This window comes from Martes martes (genome assembly GCF_963455335.1).
Source record: "Martes martes genome assembly, chromosome: 4".
Taxonomy (NCBI): Eukaryota; Metazoa; Chordata; class Mammalia; order Carnivora; family Mustelidae; genus Martes; species Martes martes.
Genome location: NC_137891.1, coordinates 16,753,954 through 16,779,619, shown reverse-complemented (window position 1 = coordinate 16,779,619; position 25,666 = coordinate 16,753,954). Strand labels below are relative to the sequence as shown.

Here is a 25,666-nt window from a genome sequence, read left to right as displayed (position 1 = left end):
TAGAAATTTTAGAACATCAAGAGACAGAGTCAGCCAAAGGGTTTTCTTTGTCCCTTTATTTTCTCTCCAACAATATTAAGAATAACCACACTGATTTCAGCCTTTGGTTGGTATAGTGGTTTGAACTGTGTACCCCGAAGGGATATATCCAAGTCCTAAACTCTGACACCTGAAATGACTTTATTTGGAAACAGGGTCTTTGCAGGTATAATTAAGGACTTTGAAATGAGATCATCCTGGATTTTTGGTAGATCCTAAACGCAATGACTGGCGTCCATATAAGAGAAAGGAGAGGGGTGTTTGACACATAAAGAGATACAGGGAAGAAGGGAATGTGAAGATGAAGGCAGAAATTGGAATGATGCATCTCTAAGCCAATGAATGCCAAGGACTGCTGGCAACTTCTAGAAGCTAGGAGAGAGATACAGAACAGAACTCGCTCAGCGCCTCTAGAAGGAACCAACACTGCTGACACCTTGACTTCAGACTTCTGAATTTATTGAGAATAAATTCCTGGGATTTCTTTCTATCTTTTTTACTTTTAAAGTCGCTTAGTTTGCAATGATTTTTATAGCAGCCTTAGGAAACTTATGGGTTGGTGTGGAATTGATCTTTCTTTTAGTTTTAGCTATCGTAGATGGGAATTACTCGATTTAGGATAAAAGGGGTAGTGGAAACTGAAGTTCTTTCCCATTGCCCCTGACTGCTTACAGAGAGGATCAAGTGTTTTTACCTCACATGTGACAGAAAAGAGGGCTGAGGTTAAGAGCTAAGCATAATTCCATTATCTCATTTGAAATGAGGTTATAGGTGGGTCCCCGTATGTTCTTTGGTAACAATGTTAGAAAGTAAACATCAATTTGGACAGGGAGTTCTTTCAGGAATGTTGTAAATGTAACCTTACTTAAACAAAATAGCTAATCTCATTGATTTCTGTCAAAAGGAAAAAACCATTCATCACATGGAAGTTGGAGAGGTCATAGTTGCCATTTGCCATTTTTTAATTACTCTGAATTTAAACAGACATGTCTCCTATTTGAGAGATTTTCTTTTTGACTGGGTTTGGTTTAGGCAGGGTCCTACCTCCTTTGATGAAAATCCTGTAGGGACAGACTTCATTTCCCTGTTAACCTGGTAACCAGGGCTCAAGCACATGACCTGGGCTTCGTCAGTGGACTAAGTCATTGCCCCTGAAGGAGTGACCCAAAGACACAGGTGCAGATTATTCATGCAGGCAGCAGCAGATGGTACAGAGGCAGTGACATTACTGGTGGCATTCTAGCCGGCTGATTCTTGGAATCTGGAGAATTAGATCAGTGGGACTAGGCTGTGCTTCCTTCCTCACCTCCAAGCCCTGTCCAAACTCCCTCCTTCCTATCCGTCCAGTAAACTTGATTTCCTGGTTAAGTTAGCCAGAGGTGGTTTCCAGTTGTTTGCAACCAGGCAGAATTCTGCCCAGTATAGAGGCTTCAGGTCAGAGGGAAAGTTTTACCAGCGGTTTCCTAGAATGGATATTGACAAAAAGAACATCAGGAGGCCATGTGAAACAGATACCCCTTTCAGATCAGGACGGAGGGCTGGGAGAGAGGGTATGTGGGCACAGGAAGTGAGCTGGGAAGAGATGCCATCATTTCGTGATGTGGTTTTCTGACTTTCCCTCTTTATCAGCCTCCCTTGGATTTACTGCAATTCCTCAGTTTTCCCATGTAATGTATGGTACACAGCCCCCAGTCTAACACCACAGATAAGGGCTGGCCCACACAGAAGGTCCTGGGACGACTGCCTCCCTCCCACCCCATTCAAAGTAAGATGAGTGATAACATCATTATATTCCAACCCAGCCCAGCTCCTCACCTCTAATGGCAAGGTGCTCCCCCACCCCCCACCCCCACCAGCTCCCATTGTATATTGCTATCTTAGCACTTTATATAGAAATTATCCCTTTAGGTGTGCCTGGGTGGCTCAGTTGAGCGTCTGACTCTTGATTTCAACTCGGGTCATGACCTTAAGGTCCTGGCATCGAGCCCCACATCGGGCTCCAGGCTCCCTCTGCCCTTCCCCTACACTCACATGCTCTCTCTCTCTCTCTCAAATAAATAAATAAATAAATAAATCTTTAAAAAAAAAAAAAAGTTATCCCTTTAACACACGGAAGTAATGATCAGGTAAATACAATTCAAAATAATAATGGGAATGCTAGTTTTTTTTTTTTTTTTGCCTGTTTGTGTTTTAATAAGAATACTCAATGTGATATTGAGGTATAGTCCCATTTCTTAAAAGCAATATAGCAATATGTATCAAGAGACCTGGAAAATATTTAAAACCATTGGCCCAGGAATTCCACTTCTAGGACTCCACCCTAACATAATAATCAGCGGCATGGGCCAAGATTTACATACATAATCGCAGCTTTATTTATAATAGTAGGATCTGAAAACTAAATCTACAAAAGTAGGGGAAAAGTTAAGGGAAAGATAGTCTGTCCATACAGTTCTTTTTTTTTTTAATTTTTTTTTAAATTTTTTTTAATTTATTTATTTGTTAGAGAGAGAACAAGCGAGCACAGGCAGACAGAGTGGTAGGCAGAGGCAGAGGGAGAAGCAGGCTCCCTGCCGAGCAAGGAGCCCGATGTGGGACTCGATCCCAGGACGCTGGGACCATGACCTGAGCCGAAGGCAGCCGCTTAACCAACTGAGCCACCCAGGCATCCCCATACAGTTCTTTATAGTAATGTTGATAAATTTGATTTTTAAGAATTTTTTTTATTTAAAAAACTTTATTAGAAAGTAATACAATTAACCCTTGAATAACATGGAGCTTAGGGGCACTAAGATTCATGCTGTGAAAAACCTGCATATAACTTTTGACTCCCCCAAAATATAACTATTAAAGTTTTTTTTTTTTAATTTTTATTTATTTGTTTGACAGAGAGAGACACACTGAGAGAGGGAACATAAGCGGGGGGGCGGGGTGTGTGTGGAGAGAAAGGGGGAAGACGACTTCCCACCGAGCAGGGAGTCTGATGCAGGGCTCGATCCCAGGACCTTGGGATCGTGACCTGAGCTGAAGGCAGACACTTAATGACTGAGCCCCTCAGGCGCCCCTCCAAAAACATAACTGTTAATAGCCTAGTACTGACCGGACGCCTTAATGATAACATAGTCCATTAACACTTATTTTGTATGTTATATGTATTATATACCATATTCTTACAATAAAATAAGGTAGAGAAAAGAAAATGTTAAGAAAATCATAAGAGAATATAGATTTACAGAACTATACTGTAAAGACTGTGTATAAGTGGACCCGCGCAGTTCAAACCTATGCTGTTCAGGGGTCTACTGTACATGTAAAAAAGTCAGGCAGTACAGAAACGTAAAAAGTAAAGGTACAAGTTGCTCTGTGAGCTTGCTATGAGGAAAAGGGAGTTTTCTCTTTCCACTGGGGTTGCCAAGCCTGGAAAATATGAATATGGGGCTGCCAGCAGCCATCCGTCTGTCCTCCCCGCAGCAGGAAGTGAAGTCACCTGGGGATGAAGCCAAGCACTGAGAAGCAGTCTGAGAGCTGGGGAGAAAGAAGGTGGGGAAGAGAGCTCTGCTTCCGGTCCCTTGAGAACCCGGTTTCTGCAGCTCGTCGTTTGACTCTGAGAGCCACTTCAGCGTCCTTCCCATTAAAGGAGCTAATAAACAGCCTTTCTGCCTCGACTTCTAACTGAATGAGTCATGACTAATACTGGGCCAGCTGCTTTGTTGGAATCAAATTATAGTGCTTGTGCTATAATTCTATTCTAATGATCAATTAATTCTTCCAACAACATGAAATGAGGTCCATGCAGCATGAAATGGGTTTGGTAAACCACTAAAGGCCCCTAAATAATCCCCTTTCTTCACAGTCACAAATCATCCTGGGAATAGGCATCCGGTTCACAGAATATAGTGTCTGGAACACATATTTTTCCTTTTTATGAAACTCAGGACAGCAAGTATTCATATTTAGTCTTACGTCATCTCCTCAGACTTTCTCCAAGATCCAGAGTTAAAGGCTTTGGGATCATAATCTACAGCACTTTCAGTATGCTAGGATAGAACTCCTCTGGGTCTGAAGATTTTTAACCCGTTTAAGGCAAATTGGTGCTTTCTTCTGCTGCACCTATCTTGGCTTTAATTTGCTCTCACTGCTATTTCCCTTATTCTTTACAGCCTGAGGATCATTTTCTTTGATACAGAAAATAGAAAACACCATCAAAATAGACACTGGGCATTTGTTTCTTTCAGTTATATGGTCCCTTACTACATATCAGCTGGTCCCAAGCGACAGGATTATCTCCTTCTTTTTCCTTCTAGCTTTTAATATTGAGCGTTAAAAATACCTCTTCCCCCAATTAAAAAAAAAAAAAAAACCCTTTTGTGGTTAAACCTCAGTGTATTATGTCCTGCCTACTTCTTGATCTCCTCTTTCATATCTGTGGTCCTCTTTTATACTTTCCTTTGTTCTGTGACCTTTCTATAAACCCCAACCCTTTAACATCCTGATTTCACTGGGTTTGGGGTTCTTTGAGTGTACTCTTATTTCTTCTTCAACCAGATCTTTGGAGTTTATAGGTCAGAATCTGTTTCTAAGCATTAGAACCTTATTCTTCTGAAACCATATACCTTTTTACAGTCTCTACTATGAAATCACATGCATATAAAAACACGGTATTTTTTTTTTTGTTAAAAAATTCCTACTTATGAGAAAGTTCAAAGCATAAAGAAAATATGTTATGGCAGAGATTGCTGGCTCTTCTCTACCCCCGTCTCTGTTGTTTGCCAACTTCAGACCACCTCCAGACTGGGTAAACCAGTGAACTTCTCTGAAATTGGGTAGGCAACCCATGCCTACTCCAAGCAGGTGCAAACTCCTTTCAAATTTGTCCTTGAATACTTGTCCTTAGCCCTAGGTACCATATAGAGTTTCCTTATTTCTGTGGTTATACTTTTATTGGAGTTAATCTTTTTTTTTTTTAAAGATTTTATTTATTTATTTGAGAGAGAGAATGAGATAAAGAGAGCATGAGAGGGGCACCTGGGTGGCTCAGTGGGTTAAGTCTCTGCCTTTGGCTCAGGTCATGATCTCAGGGTCCTGGGATCGAGCCCCGCATCGGGCTCTCTGCTCAGCAGGGAGCCTGCTTCCCCTACCCCCCTGCCTGCCCTTCTGCCTACTTGTGATCTCTGTCTGTCAAATAAATAAATACAATCTTAAAAAAAAAAAGAGAGAGCATGACAGGGGAGAGGTCAGAGGGAGAAGCCAATTCTCCACTAAGCAGGGAGCCTGATGTGGGACTTGATCCTGGGACCCCAGGATCATGACATGAGTGGAAAGCAGTTGTCCACTGAGCCACGAAGGCTACAACCAGTGGCATGGGGATGCCTTAGGAGCCTGGGAGCCAGCTGGAGTAGAAGGCTCTCAGAATGCCTAGGCAGGAATGGTGGGGTTGAAAGAGGAAGGGGAGGCTTGGTGAGGGAATGACTGCTCAGTGTATGACTCTGGGGGCTACAGGTAACTGTGCACAGACCATTGAAGGGCCTGTCAAAGAAGTATGGGCAAGTGGCTGCCTGCCGGCTCACAGGGCTCTGGTTTCTGGGTTACGAGGGCTGCAGGAAGCTTATTGCCAAACCAAAACTGTACGGTCACAGAGAAATCGGGTTTGAGCCTGTGACCGGGGCAGACCCCACTGGCTGTTCTCAGGACCACACTCCCAACTCTTGCACTGCCCCAGAAACTGCAGGAAGCTTCTTCTTCCGGCACACTTTACTGAGAAGGCTTAACTCGGTGCCCACTTTGAAGGAGAAATGCATGAAGGAATTCCGTTATTTATCACAGAGCCTATATTGAAGTGTGTGTCAGAGCTGAGAGGCAATAATTGATACTACATTGATGATACAAGGACTTAGGCTTGAAGTCTTTAGGATTTGAGGAGGAGCTTTCAAATTCCCGATTGCAGATGGCCTATAAACCAACTAAGAATTTCAGTTTTTATAATGGGAAGTACCCTGATCAGTTATATATGTTCATTACAAATATAAAGCAGTTCAGAAGGCTACTAAGTATGAAGTGAAAGTCCTTCATACCATTCATTCGTCAGAGATAAACAGTTTTAATTATTTGGTTCCTTCCTTCCACACTGCTGGCAAATAAATACATGACTAACACAAAATGGATGCCATGCGGACTCTAAGTGAAACTTCTAAAAACTTGCTCTACCAAGGAATCACTCTATCTTTCTGAGTCAACACACACAAATCTATAAAGACATGTTACAACACGGTGAGATTTGGGGTTGCTTATCCCTCTCTAAAACCGCCCCTTGCCCCCTCCCCACTCTGGGTTCCCGCGGGCTCGAGGATAAAACTGCTAAAGCTTCGACTTTCAGATACAAGATTCTCTCACTTCACTTGCACAAGTCGCGTCTTCCGCGTCCCGTCTGGGTCCTCCACAGCCGGCAACCCCTGCCCCGGCTTTGAAGAGGGTCTCAGACGCCTCCGGGAGACTTCCCGAAGCGCCGTTCAGGGTCGGGCGGTTTACCAACTCCAAGCGCTCCCCAAGCTCCTTCTAGCCACCTGCGGGCGACCTCTAACCTCCGCACTCTGACCCCATCCACGCTGTCACTGCCGCCCTGAGCATGCCCGGCCCCGCCCCAGCAGACCCGACCTCCGCCGGCACCGCCCCTTACTGGCTCCACCCACCTGTCCGGGCCCCCGCCTACCCGGAATAGTTCAAGCCCCCTTGCCCCAGGCTCCGCCCACTGGGAGTCCTCACCGCTCACCGCTACCCTCTCCCACCCCCCCAGGATCCGCCCACTTCGCCCTGGCTCCACCCCCCCGAAGCCTGCTCCGCCTTCCCGCCCGGGCTCCGCCCACCGGAATCAGCAAAACCCGCGCAGCCTTGGCTCCATCCACCCGGAACTTGCGCCTCCCTCCCGGGCTCCGCGCGCCCGGAACCTGCGTTGCTCGCTCCTCCCAGACTCCGCCTACCCCGTCCCTGGCTCCACCACCCGGGAACTGCACCAGCTGCCCCGGGCTCCGCCCCGAGGACCTGTGCGGCCCGCCGAGTGCCGGCTCCTCCCCCGAAGCCTGCCCGCGGGACTGGTCTAGTCGCTTCGCCTCAGACCTCTGCTCTGGCCCACGCCAGCCCGCCATGGAGGGGGATGTGCCCGCCGCTGCAGCCGCCCGCTACCAGCCGGCCAGCCCCCCGCGGGACGCCTGTGTCTACAACAGCTGCTACTGGTGAGGGGGCGCGGGTGCAGCCCCCCGCATCTCCCTGGCGCACTAGGTCTCGGCGTCTCGGCCCCTCCCTGGGGGCGCTTTGGGCCTCGACTGTCGGGTTTTCCCGCTTGGGGGATGAGGGAGCGGGAATGGCAGCCCTGGTCTCTGGAGTGGAGCGTAGGCGTTTGGAGAAGGGGGAGGTGCGGAATTACCACGAATGGTAGGGTCGGTGGTGCATTACTGATGCCCGACGCTTTTCGCTAGGATATTTATCAGCAGATCTCAGTGCTTGGGGGCCAGGAAGGGGAGGCAGAGGGTGGAACGCGGAGAAGATTTGCAGATTACTTTGCTGAAGCCTTTGTGGTTTCACACTGGTGGGAAGGTCGTTTTAATTTCGGAAGAGAATGGAGGAACGGAGATTTTGCAGTAACTTTCCCAAGGTCATCAGCTAACAGCGACCAGGAATCCAGTTCAGGCCTTCTGGTACCAGAAACCATGATCTGAACCACCATGTTGTTATTATCATACCCATTACATTTACGTAGAACTTGCTGTATGCCAAACATTGTTCTGATTCGCTCGTGTAAACTAATTCATTTGAGCCCCACAATTACCCTAGCAAGTAGGTACTTTTGTTATCCCCGTTTTTAAAGATGAGAACACTGAAGCACAGAGGGGTGCAACTAATTTGTCTAAGGTCACATATCTTGTGAATGAAGAGATGGGGATTTACCTGTAGAGTTGGCTCTGGAGTCCACACACACCACCCCTTAGCAGGCCACCTGTGTGGCTGAATCACCCCTCCTACCTTAGTCTTTTTCACTCCCACACCTGAGTAATGACTTCTTCAACCTCCGGTTGCAAAAGAAACCTCAGGCCCATCTAAAACTACCTTTTCCTCCTTTAGCTGGTCATCAAACCAGTGTCACCAAGAAGTTAACATTTGTTCAGCTCTGACTACATGTCAGGGCCAGTGTCAAGTGCTTTCAACCATGACTGGGAGATAGGTTCTATCATTAACCTCATTTTACTAATGAAAAGAGGGAACCAGGGAGAGGCTGTGTCCCAAGATCAAACATCTAGCAAGAGGTGATGCAGAAATTGGAACTTCCATAGTGCAGGAGTCTATGTTCTTAATGACTACACTTTATTTCTGCCTTACCTCTCATCTAAATTCCTTTAGTTCTCGTCTATAGTGTCCATTCATTGTTTTATTTATTCATTAGATAAATGTTTATGAAGCACTTGGACTGTGTGATGCACAGCTGTAGGAATTTTGGGATATAGCGCAGGGTAGACAAATTTCCTAGTAAGATCTCATGGTTCATATGTTTTGGTTCAGGGAAAGCAGGCAAAACCAAGTAAACCATGTTTGGTGTTAAGTACTATGAGAAAATAAAGCAAGGTAAAGAATGGTGACTCACTATTTCATCATGGATATTTAAGGAAGGCATTGTTGATAAAGTGGTATTTGCGCAGAGATCTGAAGAAAAAGGTGGGAGCTTTGTGGATATTGAAGGAAAATCATTCTAGATAGGGGAGCAGTGGTGCAAAGACTCAGAAGGAAGCGTGCGGGAGTTCCAGGAACAAGGTTGCTGGCACAGCTAGAGTGCAGTCATCTGGTAGAAGAATGGTAGGGAATGGACGTCTCTTCAATAGATGGTCTCCTTTAAGTTCCTTCAGCCATGGGCCAGGCCCTCCTTGGCTGGCAGGGGCCTGTTCTAGTCCTTCCTTAGAGGCCTCTGCCCTGGTCTCTCCTATCCCTTCAGGTCCTGAACCTTAGCTGGCTTCACACTGCTGAAAGCTGTTCTAAATTCTGATGAGCCCTAGAATCACCTGGGAGCTTATAAAGCCAGCAGATCTTAGGGTCCCACTCCAGAGAGTCTGGAGTGTGTGGACGGTACCGTGGAGGAGTCTTAGGCTCGTCCATTGATCACACTTTCAGGAATACAGTCATAGACAGTAAAGTCTATCTCCTGAGCATAGCAAGTCATTTCAGATCTTGTCACCGTGTGTTTTTCCAGTCTCATTTCGAACTTGTCTTCTACGCTGTAACCCAGGGTTTCTCAGCTATAGATCTTTATTGACATTTTGAGTATGCTAATGTGGTGGGGGGCTCTCCCGGGTATTGTAGGGCATGTAGTGGCATCCCTGCCCCCTACTCACTAGATGCCTGTAGCATCCTCACCCAATTTGTGACAACCAAAAATGTCACCAGATAGCGCCAAATGTTCCTTGGGGGACAAAGTCGCCTTTAGTTGAGAGCCAGTATTCTGCCGTGTCCTAACCTATCAGGTAGGCACACCTTACTACGCTTGCTCTCACAGCTTCATAGGATGTGAAATAAATGCCTCCTGTCTGCTGCTTTCAGCTTCTGTCAGTTGTTACCTGTTCAGAACCAGCTGAATGATAATAGCAGTAACCAGTATTTCTGTGTGGCATAGGTGGTTTGCGGGGCACGTCTGATTCTATTGTTGTAATTGTTTTGTACTCTTCGGATGTTGGTTGAGCGCCTGTTGTGTGTCAGGGATCCTTCCCTTCTGTATGCTTCTCTGACCTCAGCCCATCAGCAGGAACCCTTGCAGAATCTTGACCTCAATGCTGCTTTGTTAATCTTTCTGCTACAAAATAATCAACCAGTAGGTTGGAACATAATTATTATAATCTCCTCCCACCCTCATTTTAAAGAGGTTCTAGAACTCACACCAAATCTGGGCCCTTTTTATTCCCAGCAGTAACTCCCTGCATTTCTAAGAATAAACCCCCCATCTCCCTTTTAGGCATGGAGCCCAGCATAGGGCTTGAACTCTGGATCCTGAGATCAAGACCTACTCTGGGATCAAGAATTGGATGCTTAACTGAGTCACCCCGGTGCCCCAATGCCCCCTTTTTTAAACATCAAATGTTTCCTGAGATCCTTCTACATGATATTAATTGTACTCTTGAAAAAAAATTGATAAAAAAGGACTACAGATTCAGTAACTCCTATGTTTAAAATTTTTTTTCTCTTTGTAACATTCATACACGCTTGAAAAATAATAGACAAACTTTGTCCATTCACATATGTATTCAGCTTGCCAACAGTACTTGTGGTACACACGGATTCTCAGACTGTTCTTGTTAACTCTGCTCTTCCTTGGGACTGGGAGAGGGGGAACAAACCAGGAGAAACCACTGACCTCTACCTCCTCTATCTTCCCGTGTCCCTCAAAATTAATGACTCTCTTCTATGCATCTTTTATGGCCTCTATGATGCTTGCTTATTTATGGATCTGTGTGTCTCCTCTCATTGTCTGTGAGCTCTCATTTATCATTACATCCTTCAAGCACTTAGCGTAGTGCTTTTATATCACAGGCTCTTGAAGATGTCTGTGATCAACTCCAGAATGTCTACAGGCTGGACAGACAAGTGTCTTCTGATAACTTGGTCTTAGGACATCCAGATTTTGGGGTGCCTGGGGGACTCAGTCAGTTAAGTGTCTGCCTTCGGCTCAGGTCATGATCTCCAGGTCCTGGAATCCAGCCCTGCATCCAGCCTGCTTCTCCCTCTCTCTTTGCCTGCAGCTTTCCCTGCTTGTGCTCTCTCTCTCTCAAATAAATAAATCTTTTAAAAAAAAGAACATCCAGGTTTAAAAAAAAATTTAGCTAACACATATTTTATATCGTCATGAAACAGTTTCTTTTTGTTACTCCCTACTGCATATCCTATGGAAGTAGTCAGTAGTAGTCTTCTGTTATTACCTCTACCACTACCTTTTCTGTAAGATTTCTTAGGTATTTTAGAGATCACGGGAAAAAAATACACTTTGCTTCAGTACTTTAAGTGTACTCGTATGGAACATTTAGGCAGGTGGGCAAGGTCAAAACCGTGCATTGAAAGTGTCTCCATAAACTGGTGGTAGTCCTTAGTGCCAGGTGCACCTTACTTCATTTTCAGGTAATCGACAGATTGAGTCGAGTATGAGCAGAGTGTTGCTGCGGCTCATTTTGAACAAAAGTTCAGTGGTGGCTCATCAGAAAAAGATAAGAATCCTGAGGCTGAGCTGTGAATGCTGCCAGCAATGACTGTGCCTGTGTGGGAGTGTGCCTGTGGCCTCCAGCGTGGCTGGGTTTGATGCACTGGGCATAGCTTTACTTAGGTGGTTCTGACCACCACTGCTTTACATATCTAAAGGCCTGTCATAGAGAAAAGGTGATTGATCTGGGGCAGAAGTATAGGAAGATGGATTTCAGTTCAGCCTGAGAAAGGACTTCCTAAAAATCAGGAGCTCTTCTGTATCAGAGGGATGCAGGGAATCCTACTCACAGAGTCTCCCTCCGAAAGAATTCCTCGGCATATCATGTAATTGTCCCCCGGTCCTTTGCAGCCAGAAGCCCTCCTCTTCAACACACTCATCTTACCCCTTTGCTAAGGGGAGCAGTGAACCGATATTAACTAAGATTTATCAAGTTTTTATGATACGGTATGATTATATCCATTTTACACATGAGAAAAGCAAATACTCAGTTCAAGATGTTCAAAGCTTCTTACCTCCTAAGTGGCTGAGTTGGAATTCCAGCTGTATCTCAAGTCCCTGGATCCAGAGCTTGTGGAGTATTGATGTAGCATATTATCAGCTATAGAATGCCTCCCTGTTCGAGCAGTGCTGGGGCAGGTAGCGAGCACTCTGGAGAAAGGTCAGCACACGGTATAAATTGGGTCACACCTTGTTGGGGGATGTTTTAGAGGAGGGTCATACATCCGTCAGTTATTGGATGAGGTGGTGTTTAAAGTCTCTTCCAACTTTCTTATGTCTTCATCAGTCTGCTGTTCAAGTTTGAAAGACCCATTAGTTAATTGTATTGATTAAACTGTTATTTTATTTCAGTGAAGAAAATATTTGGAAGCTCTGTGAATACATCAAAAACCATGACCAGTATCCTTTAGAAGAGTGTTATGCTGTCTTCATATCTAATGAGAGGAAGATGGTAAGTGGTGAGTGATTGTAGAAAGAGAACAAGAGATTTAGGATGACAATAGGAACTAAATATAGTGTGGGTCACACTGCCCCAAACTGTGCTTTATAAAATACAGAAACATTTTAAAGTTTATTTTTGAATGAGATTTTTTTTTTTTTTTCCTTTCAGGGCATGGTTGAGTTAGAAAAGTTTAGTCCCTTATTTGTAGGTCAAGAAATAGATGATGGTATGCACAAATTAAGTCCCTTCTCTTTAGGTATGAAGTTAGAGTTTTTTAAATTGCTTAGGCTAGAGCCACATTCTTTCAGGTTTGAAGTAAAGATGTTTTTGTCTCTGGAGTTTAAATAGACTTACGGTAAACTTACGTGAAGTATTAAAAAAGCAAGCCCTTCATAAAAAAGCAAGCCCTTAAAAAAAAAAGTAAGTATTAAAAAAGCAAGCCCTTAGAAAAAGTAAGCCCTTAATATTTTATAAAGCACTTAAAAAATATTTAAAGATTTATATTTTTAAGTAATCCTTACACTCATTGCGGGGCTTGAACTCATAACCCTGAGATCAAGAGTCACACATGCCTACCAAAGGAACCAGCCTGGCACCCCTCTGTGAAGCACTTTTGTAAGCATCATCTCATTTGATGCTAATGGAAACACGGTAAAGTAGGCAGGGTTCAGACAACTATCTCCATTTTATAGATGAGGAAATAGAGGCTCAGGGAGGTCCCACGAATAATGTGGGAAAGCAAGACTTGAACCTGCCAGGCCTTCTGATGCCCTGTTGAGGTCTCTTTCTACTCTCCAAAGAACATCAGATAATTAATTTTTGCATTTTCATTGTTAAGAACACTTGGAAGGTTTTCGATTTCTTCTTCATTCACCTTGATTGTTGCTTAGAAATATTTTATTTCTTATTTACATATTACTTTAAAGAATTTAGTAGTGGTGTAACTGAAGTTGTGGCTTATGAAATTGATTGTATTTTGTAGATACCTATCTGGAAACAACAGGCAAGACCTGGAGATGGACCCGTGATCTGGGTAAGATGGTCAATACAGAGAACTTCTGGTGCATTAGTACCTGTAATTCCCAAGTGGTCTCTGTGTTTCGGTAAAGCAGAAATGATAGCGCAGTAGAGAAAGGCTGTGATAATTATTGATAATTGACCTCTAGGGAATAGATTTTATTTTGTCTAAGGTAGTATTTACAGATATGTTTTTATTTAATTTTATTATTCTAGGAAAGATTTTATTTTTTTAATTATTACTTTTTTCTTTTAGTGATCTCTACGCCCAATGTGGAGCTTGAACTCACGACCCAGAATCAAGAGTTACATGCTCTACAGACTGATCCAGCCAGGCGCCCCATATAGGAAAGATTTTAAATAGCTGATGTGGCAGATGTGTTTATGATCTAGGCTGTTACCCATTTAACCTACTGGAAGGAACTTTGGTCATATCTGGTCCAACTGCATATTTGATTATCTGGATATCATGTTAAAAGTATAGGTTTCTGACTTAGTTGATTTAGAGAAGGGTTCAGGAATCAGTGTTCTTTGCAGACTCCTGAGTGACCATGACTAACATTTGAAAAACCTGGATCTACTCCAGCCCTTCTGTTTTCAGGTGAAGAAACAAGCCCATGGGGCGCCTGGGTGGCTCAGTGGGTTAAAACCTCTGCCTTCGGCTCAGGTCATGATCTTAGGGTCCTGGGATCGAGCCCCGAATCGGGCTCTCTGCTCGGCGGGGAGCCTGCTTCCTCCTCTCTCTCTGCCTTCCTCTCTGCCTACTTGTGATCTCTGTCTGTCAAATAAATAAAATCTTTAAAAACAAAACAAAAACAAGCCCAGAAGACAGGGTGAGAAGCTCAAAGTTATCTAGCTGATCCGTGGCAGGACTGGGTCTCAGCCTGGGGTCCTTTCCAGTACACATCTATATGTCGCCTTAACCTGTCCCTCTGAAGAATTGTTTATGCTAATAACATGAAGATAAAGTAAAAGAAAAACTCCATTTGAGATAATGTAGCAAGCATCTTATTTCTGATACTTATTTAAAATAAGTTATCATTTAAATTGGTTTCATTCATATATTTAACCTATATTTAAATAGACTAAAATCCCTGGTCTCACAGAGCACACGTTCTTGCTTCCTTTACCAGCAGGCGTTTTGCTGTGCTAATATTAAAGTCCAAATCCAGTTTTGGGGTTAAGTCCCAGTCCTCCCAGTGGTGGCTCGATGAACTGGACATGTTATTTACCTCCTTTCTTCAGTGTCCTCCTCTGGCCAGTAGCGTTGCGAGTTTTTTTGTTTGTTTTATTTATTTATTTATTTATTTATTTGACAGACAGATCACAAGTAGGCAGAGAGGCAGGCAGAGAGAGAGGGGGAAGCAGGCTCCCCGCTGAGTAGAGAGCCCGATGCAGGGTTCAATCCCTGGACCCTGGGATCATGACCTGAGCCGAAGGCAGAGGCTTAGCCCACTGAGCCACGCAGGTGCATCTGGTGTTGCGAGTCTTAAGTGAGATAACGTGTGTGAGACATTGTCCTGGTACCTCGTACCGTGTCTGGTTCTGGTGCTCAAGCCTTTCTTGTTAGTAACAATAGCTACGTAACCCTTGTTGCAGACTGTCCACGTGCCCTAGAAGTCATCCCTGTGGCCGAGCCACTCAGCTGACTTTGAGTCATGGTCTGTCTTCTTGGTTTAGAGAAACTTGCAGGGAAAGGACCTGTGGTTATGTCCCTCTTACACAGCGTCTCAGGGCAGCCCAGAATAACTCCCGTTATGGTAAGGCCTCCCACACCCGCCGGCAAATGTATCTTTGCCTCACTGCTGTCCTGTTGTAGGAAATGGGTACCCTGAGTGGAGAGAGACACCCAGTCCCAAGAAGCTGATCGCCTTCTAGGTGGGTTTCCCTCCCCCTAGCCTAGCTTGGTTTCGTCCCGGCATCTGGGTAGGTGCTGAACCCCACTCCGAGAGTGAGGCTGCTGCTGGGTCCGTATTCCTTGACTCCCCATCTGTGCTATAAAGGCCACTTAGAGTTGAGGCCTGCTTTCCCTTTCCTTAATGGTCCCAGCAACAGTCTGTGGTAACTAACACTATGCTTATCTCCAGTTTATGAAAGAGGAAGCTCAGGCTGGAAGGGGCGGGGCGGAGGTTTGACCTGAGGGTCCTCACCTGAAGCCGCCTGCTCTTTGCTGCCGTCCCACTGCCCGCAGCGCTTGACTGTTTCCCCCTTCCTGCTCCACGAGCTCCTGGAGGATCAGGACTTTCCTTTCTCATCTTTGCATCTTTATTTCAGTTACACAGTTTCTCACAAACAATAGAGAGTGTGCACTTCAAAGCCACTAGAATAGGAGGTAGAGGATGTCAAGCGGAAACAGATTTTGGGTAAGGCAGATACTGGTTATGGTAGGAAGTAGGAGACTCCTGGAGAGAGAGCCAGCCCGCAGGGGATGGCAGTGGGGAGAGAGGAGGAAAGCTTGCTGCGGAAGGACAGGACTAGTACGGACACGGCCCGTGGAAGGGGGGCCGCTCGCCCATTATTTATCTGGAGGGTAGCGTGCATTAAGGGGAGTGCAGGGCATAAGCATCCATTTCTGAGGCTATTGCTGCCTTATGAAGATAGCATTGGAGCCAGCACAGGCTCTGTCGGCTTTGATGGCAGAGCATTTCCAGTCTTAATTAATCACCTTCCCCTCATCATAGGGTCGATGAACAACGTCCGAGAAAGTGCTCTGTAAGCCCTGAAGTCCTGGAAATAGAAGGTGGTGGTACTAATGCCACACTCATGTGACTGAGCCTTTCATCTCCCAGTCCTGTTCTCTGGGAGGCGCCTTCATAACTAGCCCCCCCCCCCCCCCCCGCCCCCAATGGCCTTTCCAGACGGTAGCTGGTGCTGGGCAGTGCCCAGCGTCAGGGGCTCAGTGATACATCACTGCCGAGCTGCACAGGAGAAGTCTTCATCTTTCCTCCTTAATGGCTACAGATGGGGGTTGGCCGATTTAACAACAACATTTTAAAGTTCTTTCACATTCCAAGCAATCCCCTTGGTTAATACTTTGGAGGGCATCCTTGCACAGCTTTTCCTCTGTATTCATATGCATGCGTGTGTACTTTGGAACGCACGTGTGTCTGTATATATACACACATAGCTTTTATTTAGTTTTATTTTTATTTTTTTAAACAATTTCTTTCTGTTTTTATTTACTTATTAAAGATTTTATTCATTTATTTGACAGTCTACGGCCATACCACCCTGAACGCGCCCGATCTTGTCTCATTTATTTGACAGCCAGATCACAAGTAGGCAGAGAGGTAGGCAGAGAGGTAGGCAGAGAGCGGGGGAAGCACGCTTCCCACCGAGCAGAGAGCCCGATGCAGGGCTCAATCCCAGGACCCTGGGATCATGACCTGAGCCCAAGGCAGAGGCTTAACCCACTGAGCCACCCAGGTGCCCCCACACATAACTTGTAAAAAATAATATATAGGGGCGCCTACATATGTATATATGTATATATAGACCTTTACATGTGTGTGGCCATTTTTTTTTTCTGTAGGATGGGTTCCTAGAGGTAAAATTGTTAGGTCAAAGAGTATATAGTTAATGTATATGAACATTTCCACTACCTACTTAAGTGTTCCCAGTGACTGGACATTTAGTCCTTTTTTAGGGTTTTTGTGTTTGCTTTGTTTTATTTTGCTATTTTAGGAAGTGTTGTACTGGTCTTGTATTCATTGTTAATGATTATATATGCATTATTACTGTGATCTTGGAATTCACCATCATGAAGTAACTTGGTTAACTTCAGCAACTTTTACTTCTAGGATTACCATGTTGTCCTGCTTCATGTTTCAAGTGGAGGACAGAGCTTCATTTATGATCTTGACACTGTGCTGCCATTTCCCTGTCCTTTTGACGCTTACGTGGAAGATGCCTTTAAGTCTGACGAGGACATTCATCCACAGTTCAGAAGGTGAGGAGATTCAGGATGGGTTTACCTTCTTTCTGAAGTTAGACCTTGACAGTTGTACGGAGAGTCTGTGTTAGTGTGTGTGTATGTGATTTTCTGGGGTTTTTTTGGCATTTGTTTTGCAAAGATCGCTTGATTTGGCATCACCATTGAGTTGATATTTGAAAATGATGTATGCTATACAGAAGATTCAAAATGTTTTGAAGTTTTAGAAGTTGTCCAGCACGGGGGTGCCTGGGTAGCTCAATGGGTTAAGCCTCTGCCTTTGGCTCAGGTCATGATCCCAGGGTCCTGGGATTGAGCCCTGCATCGGGTTCTCTGCTCAGCAGGGAGCCTGCTTCCCCCTCTCTCTCTGCCTGCTTCTCTGCCTACTTGTGATCTCTCTCTGTCAAATAAATAAATAAAATCTTAAAAAAAAAAGAAATATATATTTAAAAGTTGTCCAACATATAAAAGGTTGGCATTCTTTAAAAAATGGGTGTGATGAGATCCCAGACATTTTCTGAAAGCCATTTTGGGGATTTCTCTCATCCGTGTGTATGTGGGTGGGTGGGGTGTGGCCTTAATGACGAGAAAATTGAGAGGTCTGTGATGGCAGCTCCTGAACTAACGTTGCCCTTTACTCCTGATACACAATTGAGTAAATAAACGCCCTTGGACATATTTCTGTGCCTGTGTAGTTTTGGATTTCTGCTGATCCTTTCTCATGGCTCCTTTAACACATGATAAAACTACATAGATATTTGTGTATTACTGATCGTACAGAAATGTCTGGGTACTTCTGTGTGTGTCACAGATAATGAGTCTGTATAAAAATCGAGTGGGCATTTCGCTGTGAAACCTTCCTAATGTATATGAATGTTGCTTTATCTGCAGGAAATTTAGAGTGATCCGTGCAGATTCGTATTTGAAGAACTTTGCTTCTGACCGATCTCACATGAAAGATTCCAGTGGGAACTGGAGGGAACCTCCTCCTTCGTACCCCTGCATTGAAACTGGAGGTGAGCCAGAGGTGCCTTCTCCGGGAGGTTTCTGACCACCGTGCAGATCAGCATTGCCCCTTAACCAGGGACAAAAACTGTGTGTTACTCTTTGTATGACACTCCCTGAGTTGTAAGAAGGTCAGAGGGGGTACAGATGTGTGTGTTTATTAGGTTCAGGAGTTGAGGCCCAGAGAGCAGGACTGAAAAGTGTATGAGCTTGCGGAGAGGGGAGGTGCTCAGGAGCAGAACCACGAGACTTGCACACCGCCTTGCACACCGCCTTGCACTCTGCTAGCGTGCTGGGTGTGCCTACTGCCAGGACACTGGGCTTCGGGAGGTCTGCGTGCTTGGGTCATTTAACAGTGGGACAAGTAGCACCTTGCCGTGGCGGGGTTTCACGTTAAGGCGAAAGTCCCTAGGCATCCTTGTGTTACATGAAATGTCATTTTCCTGGCTCTGTGATAAAATCTGCATTAGAAGAAAGTGAGAGCTGGCAGGTTTTATTGTACCACTCATCATATTTATATGCTTTTAGGCATCCGTCCAGTTAATAATTTTCTGAGAGTTAAGTAGATAGAGTTCTTCGCCCTATTACTATTGTTTGCCATTCACAGGAGCTTGAAACGTTATTGATGATTGTACATAATTTGCAACGCTTGCCATTTCTGGGTGAGGTCATCCCGTCCCAGGGATGGGACCTTCTGCGTGCACGTTGCTCTTTAAGCTATACAACACACCAGAAAAATAGGACAGTGGCTTCCGGAGTTGAGCAAGGAAGAAAGTAAATCTGTTTGGTGTATTTGAACACTGAAAGAGGATTCAAACGGATTTTTGAGGCTCTCTGTGAAAAGCTCTCTCTCATGATTTTAAACATTTATACTGGAATTGCTTTTGGGTCTGCCAGCCTGCTTGCTAGCCTCAGCGTTAGAACTGGGACAGCTCCTAGATTAGGAGGGGGTGTCATAGATTTTCCTTTTAGTCTCAGGCAACCTGCTGTATATGGTGTGGCCTGGGACAGCATGCCTTCAGCCACCACCCCCCCCTTTTTTCTTTAGATGTGAGCCCCCAAGGCAGAGCCTAGCACGTAGCAAGCACTCAGTAAACACCAGCCTGTCAGCCTGGATCCTCTCTGAGTCATTCCTTTCAGTTTTGATGACTACTGCCCAGTAGATGCTATTTTGTGTCAGGCTTTGGTGCCGGCTGCTTTACATAGTAGTTTAATAGAATTTTCCCCGCAGCTCAGGCAGGCTTTATTTTCCACATTTGGTGGATGCATAAAGTGAGGGGCATGGAGATTACGCCCTTTGCCTCGGATGCACAGCCAGGCAGGATGAGTGGGCGGCATGGTGCAGGCGGTTTCTGCCTTGTGTGTGCTTAGTTCATCAGGGACCTCCTGAACTTGAGATTGAAACTGAAAGGAATCTGCTCTGAAGTGTGGGGTGAGCATATGGGTTTCCCACGTCTGAATGTAACCACACTGTAACGTCCTCTCATGTGGTGAACTCAGTACTTCAAATCCTGTGTTTGTCAAAGGATTATATTTAAAGTTAGGATAAGGAAGAATTACTTCTAGCTAATTAGTAGTGTTTTATTAAAAAAAAATGAAGGTTAAAAAAGAAAAAAATGGTTCAAGGAAAATATTGAACCTTAATGCTTGTTTCAGGTACTTTAATAGCACTTCCCTGCGTCCCCCGCACTCTGTGGTGGGATTGACTCTTAGGGCTTGAATTGAGTGTATTTGGTATGTTGACTGTTAGGATTATATGATTAATAATTTTGGTGGCCTGCAAGACCACTCTTTGGTTCAGCATTTAGTGTCCCCCCCCCCCCCCCCGGGCCATGGGAAGGAAACTGAAATTTATAGTCGTATCACCTTGTCCTGAAGAGTCAGTTCCAGCACTGGTCCCTGATGGCTCAGTTTTCAAAGACATTTCTTAAGTGTTGGGCTGAACTGTAGAGCACACCAAATTTCCCCCTCTTTTCTGAGTTCTTTCCTGCTTTTTGTTTGCATATACCTCCCATCCTCTTGCTTCCTAATGTATAGCAATAGTGGTTTATTTGAACCAAGCTGGAGGACCAGTGTTAGGTAAACAGAAATGTTACAGTCCCCCGTGGGCGAGGTTAGAAGAGACAGATATTTATTTGTTATACCTTGATCTCTCTAAAATAATTTTTATTTATATTTTGTTTTTAATACACTGATCTTTTTACATGATGAATGACTAGCAGATAGTAATCATTTTTCATTTAGTTATGTTAAGTCTTAGAAAACAAAAGAGAAAAGGGGGGATGCCTTAGAAAACAAATGCTATATTTCAGAAGTTGAGATTTCTTTTTAAAGGCGTTTGTTAAAAATTTTCGCAAACCTGCTGGCCTCTGTGGAGTCTGGCACCTAGCCAGGTCAGCAGGAACTCCCACCCCATCTTTCCTGAAGGTGCCTGTCTTCCCTTTATTTCTAGTTAGGTGGGGATCTGGCATTCCCAGCTCTCCGATGACTTTAACAAAAGTTCTGTGTCTGCTGAGTATCTAGCTTTTGTGTTAGAAGGGAGTTAGCAACTCTGTTTCTAGTTTTCTGCATCCTCAGTGCTTATGTTCATTTTTGAAAGATACAGTTGTGGGGTCACGTGTACTAGTCCTACATGTTTTTGCTTTCAGTTGTTTAAAGGCATCTCTCTCTTGTTTTCTGCTTGCCTGGGCTCTGATCTTGTTTTGTTACTCTGAGTGTTTTCCCCTCTCAGTATTTTTTTTTTTAAAGATTTATTTATTTGACAGAGAGATCACAAGTAGGCAGAGAGGCAGGCAGAGAAAGAGGGGGAAGCAGGCTCCCCGCTGAGCAGAGAGCCCGATGTGGGGCTCGATCCCAGGACCCTGAGATTATGACCTGAGCCGAAGGCAGAGGCTTTAAACCACTGAGCCACCCAGGCGCCCCCCCCTCAGTATTTTTAAAGGGTTTTTTTTTTTTTTTCTTTGTTACTAGTTTTTAGCATTTTGATTATGATGGACTATAGTGTGTTTCCTTTAAGTTTACTCCACTCGAGGTTTGTTAAGATCCCGAGATTGGTGGATTTATAGCGTTCATCCAATTTGAAAACATGTGGCTATTATTTCCTTGCACATTTTTTCTTTTCTTTTCTTTTTTTTTTTTTTAAAGATTCTATTTATTTGAGGTGGAATGAGAGTGAGAGAGAGCGAGCACAAGCATGGGGAGCGGCAGGCAGAGAGAGAAGCAGACTTCCTGCGGAGCTGGGAGCCCATTGCAGGGCTCGATTGCAGGACTCCGGGATCATGATCTGAGCTGAAGGCAGATGCTTAACTGACTGAGCCACCCAGGAGTACCTGCTTGCACATTTGTTTCTGACCATCCATCCTCCTTTAAATTCTTTTTTTTTTTTAATTTTTTTAAAAATTTTTTTATTTTTATTTTTATTTTTTTTGACAGAGATCGCAAGTAGGCAGAGAGGCAGGCAGAGAGAGAGAGGGGGAAGCAGGCTCCCCACTGAACAGAGAGTGGGATGTGGGGCTCGATCCCAGGACCCTGGGATCATGACCTGAGCTGAAGGCAGAGGCTTTAACCCACTGAGCCCCCCAGGCGCCCCCCTCCTTTAAATTCTTGTCCTTCAGCTACACATGTGTTAGATGGCTTGGTATTATTCCCGTAGGTCAGTGATGTTCTCTTTTTTCTTCAGACTTTTGCTCTACATGCTTCATTTGCAATAATTCTTCTATTTTGGCTGTAAATTCATTGCTCTTGTTTTCTGCATTCACGAATTTGTTGTTAATCTCATACAGCACACTTTTTTTTTCATTTTACATATTTTTTTTTATGTCTAGAAATTCCACTTTGGATTGATTTAATATCTTTCGTTTCTCTCTCTTTTCATCATGCTCATGTTTTTTTTTACCCTTTTTGAACATATGGGGCATGTTTATAATAGCTGCTCCTTGTCTGCTAGTTCCATTATTTCTGTCATTTTGGTCCATTTCTGTTGATTGATTTCTCCCCTGGTTTTGGGTCATATTTTCCTGTTTCTTTGTGTGATTTGTAAAATTTGGTTGAAGGCTGGACTTTGAATTCATGCTGTCAGTTGCTGGGTCTTGAGGTCTTTTTTAAAAACAGTGTTGGCATGCAGTTACGATACTGGGAGTCAGCTGGGTCCTTTCCACGCTTGTTTTTAAGCTTTTTTAGCGCTGGTCCAGCACAGCCTTTCATCTAGTGCTAATTTAGCCCCAGGGCTCTGGTACCGCCCTTCTAAGGACTCTACAAATGCTCTGTGCCTTACAAGTTCTCTCTCCCCGGGCTGGTGGGGACTGTGGAAGTTCTGCCAGTTATTAGATCGATTACATTCTGGTGCTTCTTTCCTGGCCCTGGGAGGTCAGTCCCAGCCAAAGACTTGGGTGTGTGTCATGGTCAGGGTGGGTGGGGAGTAGTGGGAGGGGGGGTCTGCTCTGCACCTCCCTCTCCTGGACCCCCTACGTCCAGCTGCCCAGGATGTCTGTCTTCTCACCTCAGGGAGACTGCCATGCTGGGTTTCCCCTCTGTGTGCCGGGGTCTCTGTGTGCCCCTGAGGTCCACTGGAGGAATCCCAGGGCTCCCCTTACTTGTTTCTACTTCCTTAGGAATCCCAGGTGTGTGCTGCCTGTTGTCCCACCATCTGGAAAAAGTTGCTAAATATATTTGCACAGTTTTCTGTAGGTTTATGGTGGAAGAGTAGTTTCTGTAACAATTTTTTGCTGGGCAGAAACAGCAATATGTACACACTTAAACATTTTCTTCAGTGTGGAGAATTTAAATCATATACCGAACTAGACTAAACAGTGTGTCAGATTTTCAACAGTTACCAGCTCATGGCCAGTCAGTTCCCATCCACTTGCCTCCTTCTCATATTATTTTGAAGCCAGTCTCAGATACTATGTCATTTCAACTCTAAATGTTTCAGAATGGATCTCTAAAATAGAAGGCTTTCTTTTTTTTTTTTTTTAAATGACCATTGTACCATTATTTTATCTAAAAAAGTTAACAGTAGTTCTTTAAAATCATCATCTAGCTACCTAGCCAGTGTTCACATTTATAGTTATAAAGTCATAAAGTCATCATTTAAAATTTTTTTTGATTATTTATTTATTTATTTGACAAAGCGAGAGGGAGATCACAAGTAGGCAGGCAGAGAGAGAGAGGGGGAAGCAGGCTCCCTGCTGAGAAGGGAGCCCGACGCGGGGCTCGATCCCAGGACCTGAGATCATGACCTGAGCTGAAGGCAGAGGCTTAACCCACTGAGCCACCCAGGCGCCCCATCTTTTTTTTTTTAAAGATTTTATTTTTAAATAATCTCTACATCCAGAATGGCACTTGAACTCACTACCCTGCGATCAAGAGCTGTACGCTCTACCAACTGAGCCAGCCAGGCGCCCCCATATCCTCTTTTTTAATACAGTTTGTTTATTTGAATCAATGTCCTAATGAGATCCCTACATTGTATTTGGTTATGTCTCCTAAGAGTTTTTTTAAATATATAGATTCTTTGCCCAGCTCTTTTTTTCTTATAATTTATTTGTTGAAGAAACTGGGTCCAAGAGAAGCAGTCTAGATTTTGCTGATTTTATCTCTTTTGTAGCCTCTGAATTTCCTATAATTTGGCAGTTGAATCCAATAAACTGGCAGTTTGATTATTCATGCATTTTGCAGAGGGTTAACCCAATGAACCACCTGGGCACCCCTTCATTTAAATTTTTGTTTTGAAATAATTTTAGACTTTTGGGGCGCCTGGATGGCTCAGTGGTTAAGTGTCTGCCTGTGGCTTGGGTCATGATCTTAGGGTCCTGGGATTGAGCCCCATGTTGGGCCCCTTGTTCAGTGGATAGCCTGATTATCTGTTTCTTTCTGACCCTCCTCCCTCCTTGTTCATTTTTTCTCTCTCTCTCAAAAAAAAAAATTTAAAAAATAATTTTAGACTTCTGAAAAATTTGCTTAAACACTTTAGAGCATTCCCATAACATTTTTACTCTGATTTTGCTAATGTTGAATTTTATATAACCATAATGTAATAACTGAAACTAAGAAAATGATGTACTTGACATAGAAGTATTGGTCTAGGCCTGTTGACTTACAGACCTTACCTAAGTTTTGCAAGTTTTCCCACTAATTTCTTTTCTCTGGTTCAGAATCTGCCCCGTGATACTACATTTAGTTGTCCTGTCTCCTCAGTCCTCTGCAGTCTCTGACAGTTTTTTTTTTTTCCTTTCCTTTTATAACTTTTACAGTTTTGAAGAGTACCGGTCAGTTATTTTGTAGCATGTCCCTCAATTTGGGTTTGTGTGATGTTTCTTCATGATTAGATTGAGTTAAGCGTTCAAGAACCCTTCTCCATTTGAATACTTTCCCCTACCTTTGGTCTTCTGGGTTGCTTTATTGTGTTTTCAATGGACATTTCTTTCATGAATTTTTTAGATTCCAAAATGAACCTGAATGATTTTATCAGTATGGATCCCGAGGTAGGATGGGGAGCTGTCTACTCCCTATCTGAATTCGTACATCGGTTTGGCAGTCAGAACTACTGAACTTGACATCTGGATGTAGAACCATGGAGAAATTCTAGGACATGATCAGTCCATCCCTTCACTGGGGACCGCAAACACTATGGTACCTTTGGCTTGGAATTATATTTTCCTCTTTTAATTCGGTTGAGTTGAAACATGGGTGAACAAAAAAAAAATTAAAAAAAATTTTTTTGGATATGTTAGGTTGAAACTTGATGTAGTGTATATTTGCTAAGATATTCCAACACTCATTTGTTAAAACATGTGATAACTTATGCCAGTAATTGCTTTTGTTATGATAGATGTGTGGACTTTGTGTCTGTTCTGGATGTTTCGTTTCTCTCCAGCTACACTGTACGCTCCTTGAGGGCAAGGCTGTGGCTCATTGCTCTGTGACTCCCTCCAGTCCCTCCAAGGTGCCCATAAAATGTTTGCTGGTGATTGTGCTGCTGCTTGAAGAGGGCTGGTACTGTGAGCTGAATCAGCAATAAGTAGTAGTCTTTTTGGACTATTATGTTCTTAAGAAAAGATTGAAGCCCTCTCAGGCTTGAGTGTTATTTGGTCTATTTATACATGTTTTTAAATAAAATTGATTTAAAAGTAATTTTGTTTTGAAGATTTTGTGTCACCCTTGATGATCTGAGATACCCAAGAATATCTCACTTGCAGATGGGAACCATTGCTTTAAAATACATGTATCAATCTTCCTTCTTGAAGATGTTTTGGAAATTAGCTTTCATCATATATTCCAAATAAAAGGTATTTGGCGTTAAAGCGGCATATACAGCGTTAACTCTCACACATGTCTTGACGTGATTCTCCTGTAATAATGAACAGTTTCTGAAAGCAAGGATGTCCAGGCTTTTGATCTTAGATGAGTTTTCTGCTTATTGAGAAACTTTCATTTAATGTAGATCCTCTGCCTTGTGCTATGGCAAGACACCTGCAGTCGTTACTCAAGAATCAGTCAAAGGAAATGTCAT

The 25,666-nt window shown here is 43.9% G+C and overlaps 1 protein-coding gene across 1 annotated transcript; it reads left to right on the top strand.

Moving 5' to 3' along the window:
- Window positions 1–7,084: 7,084 nt before the first annotated feature.
- Window positions 7,085–25,279, top strand: NTAQ1 (N-terminal glutamine amidase 1). Its single transcript, XM_080800781.1, has 6 exons — window positions 7,085–7,265; window positions 12,113–12,212; window positions 13,186–13,236; window positions 17,021–17,169; window positions 18,043–18,167; window positions 24,595–25,279. The coding sequence occupies exons 1-6, from the start codon at window positions 7,177–7,179 to the stop codon at window positions 24,702–24,704; spliced, it is 624 nt and encodes a 207-aa protein (XP_080656907.1). The 5' UTR covers window positions 7,085–7,176; the 3' UTR covers window positions 24,705–25,279.
- The last annotated feature ends 387 nt before the right edge of the window (window positions 25,280–25,666 follow it).

Coding starts and splice junctions, on each gene's coding strand:
- NTAQ1 (XM_080800781.1), top strand. CDS start 7,177: ATGGAGGGGGATGTGCCCGCCGCTGCAGCCGCCCGCTACCAGCCGGCC. Junction 12,213..13,185: donor TATCTAATGAGAGGAAGATG/GTAAGTGGTGAG, acceptor TGTATTTTGTAG/ATACCTATCTGGAAACAACA. Junction 17,170..18,042: donor ATTCATCCACAGTTCAGAAG/GTGAGGAGATTC, acceptor CTTTATCTGCAG/GAAATTTAGAGTGATCCGTG.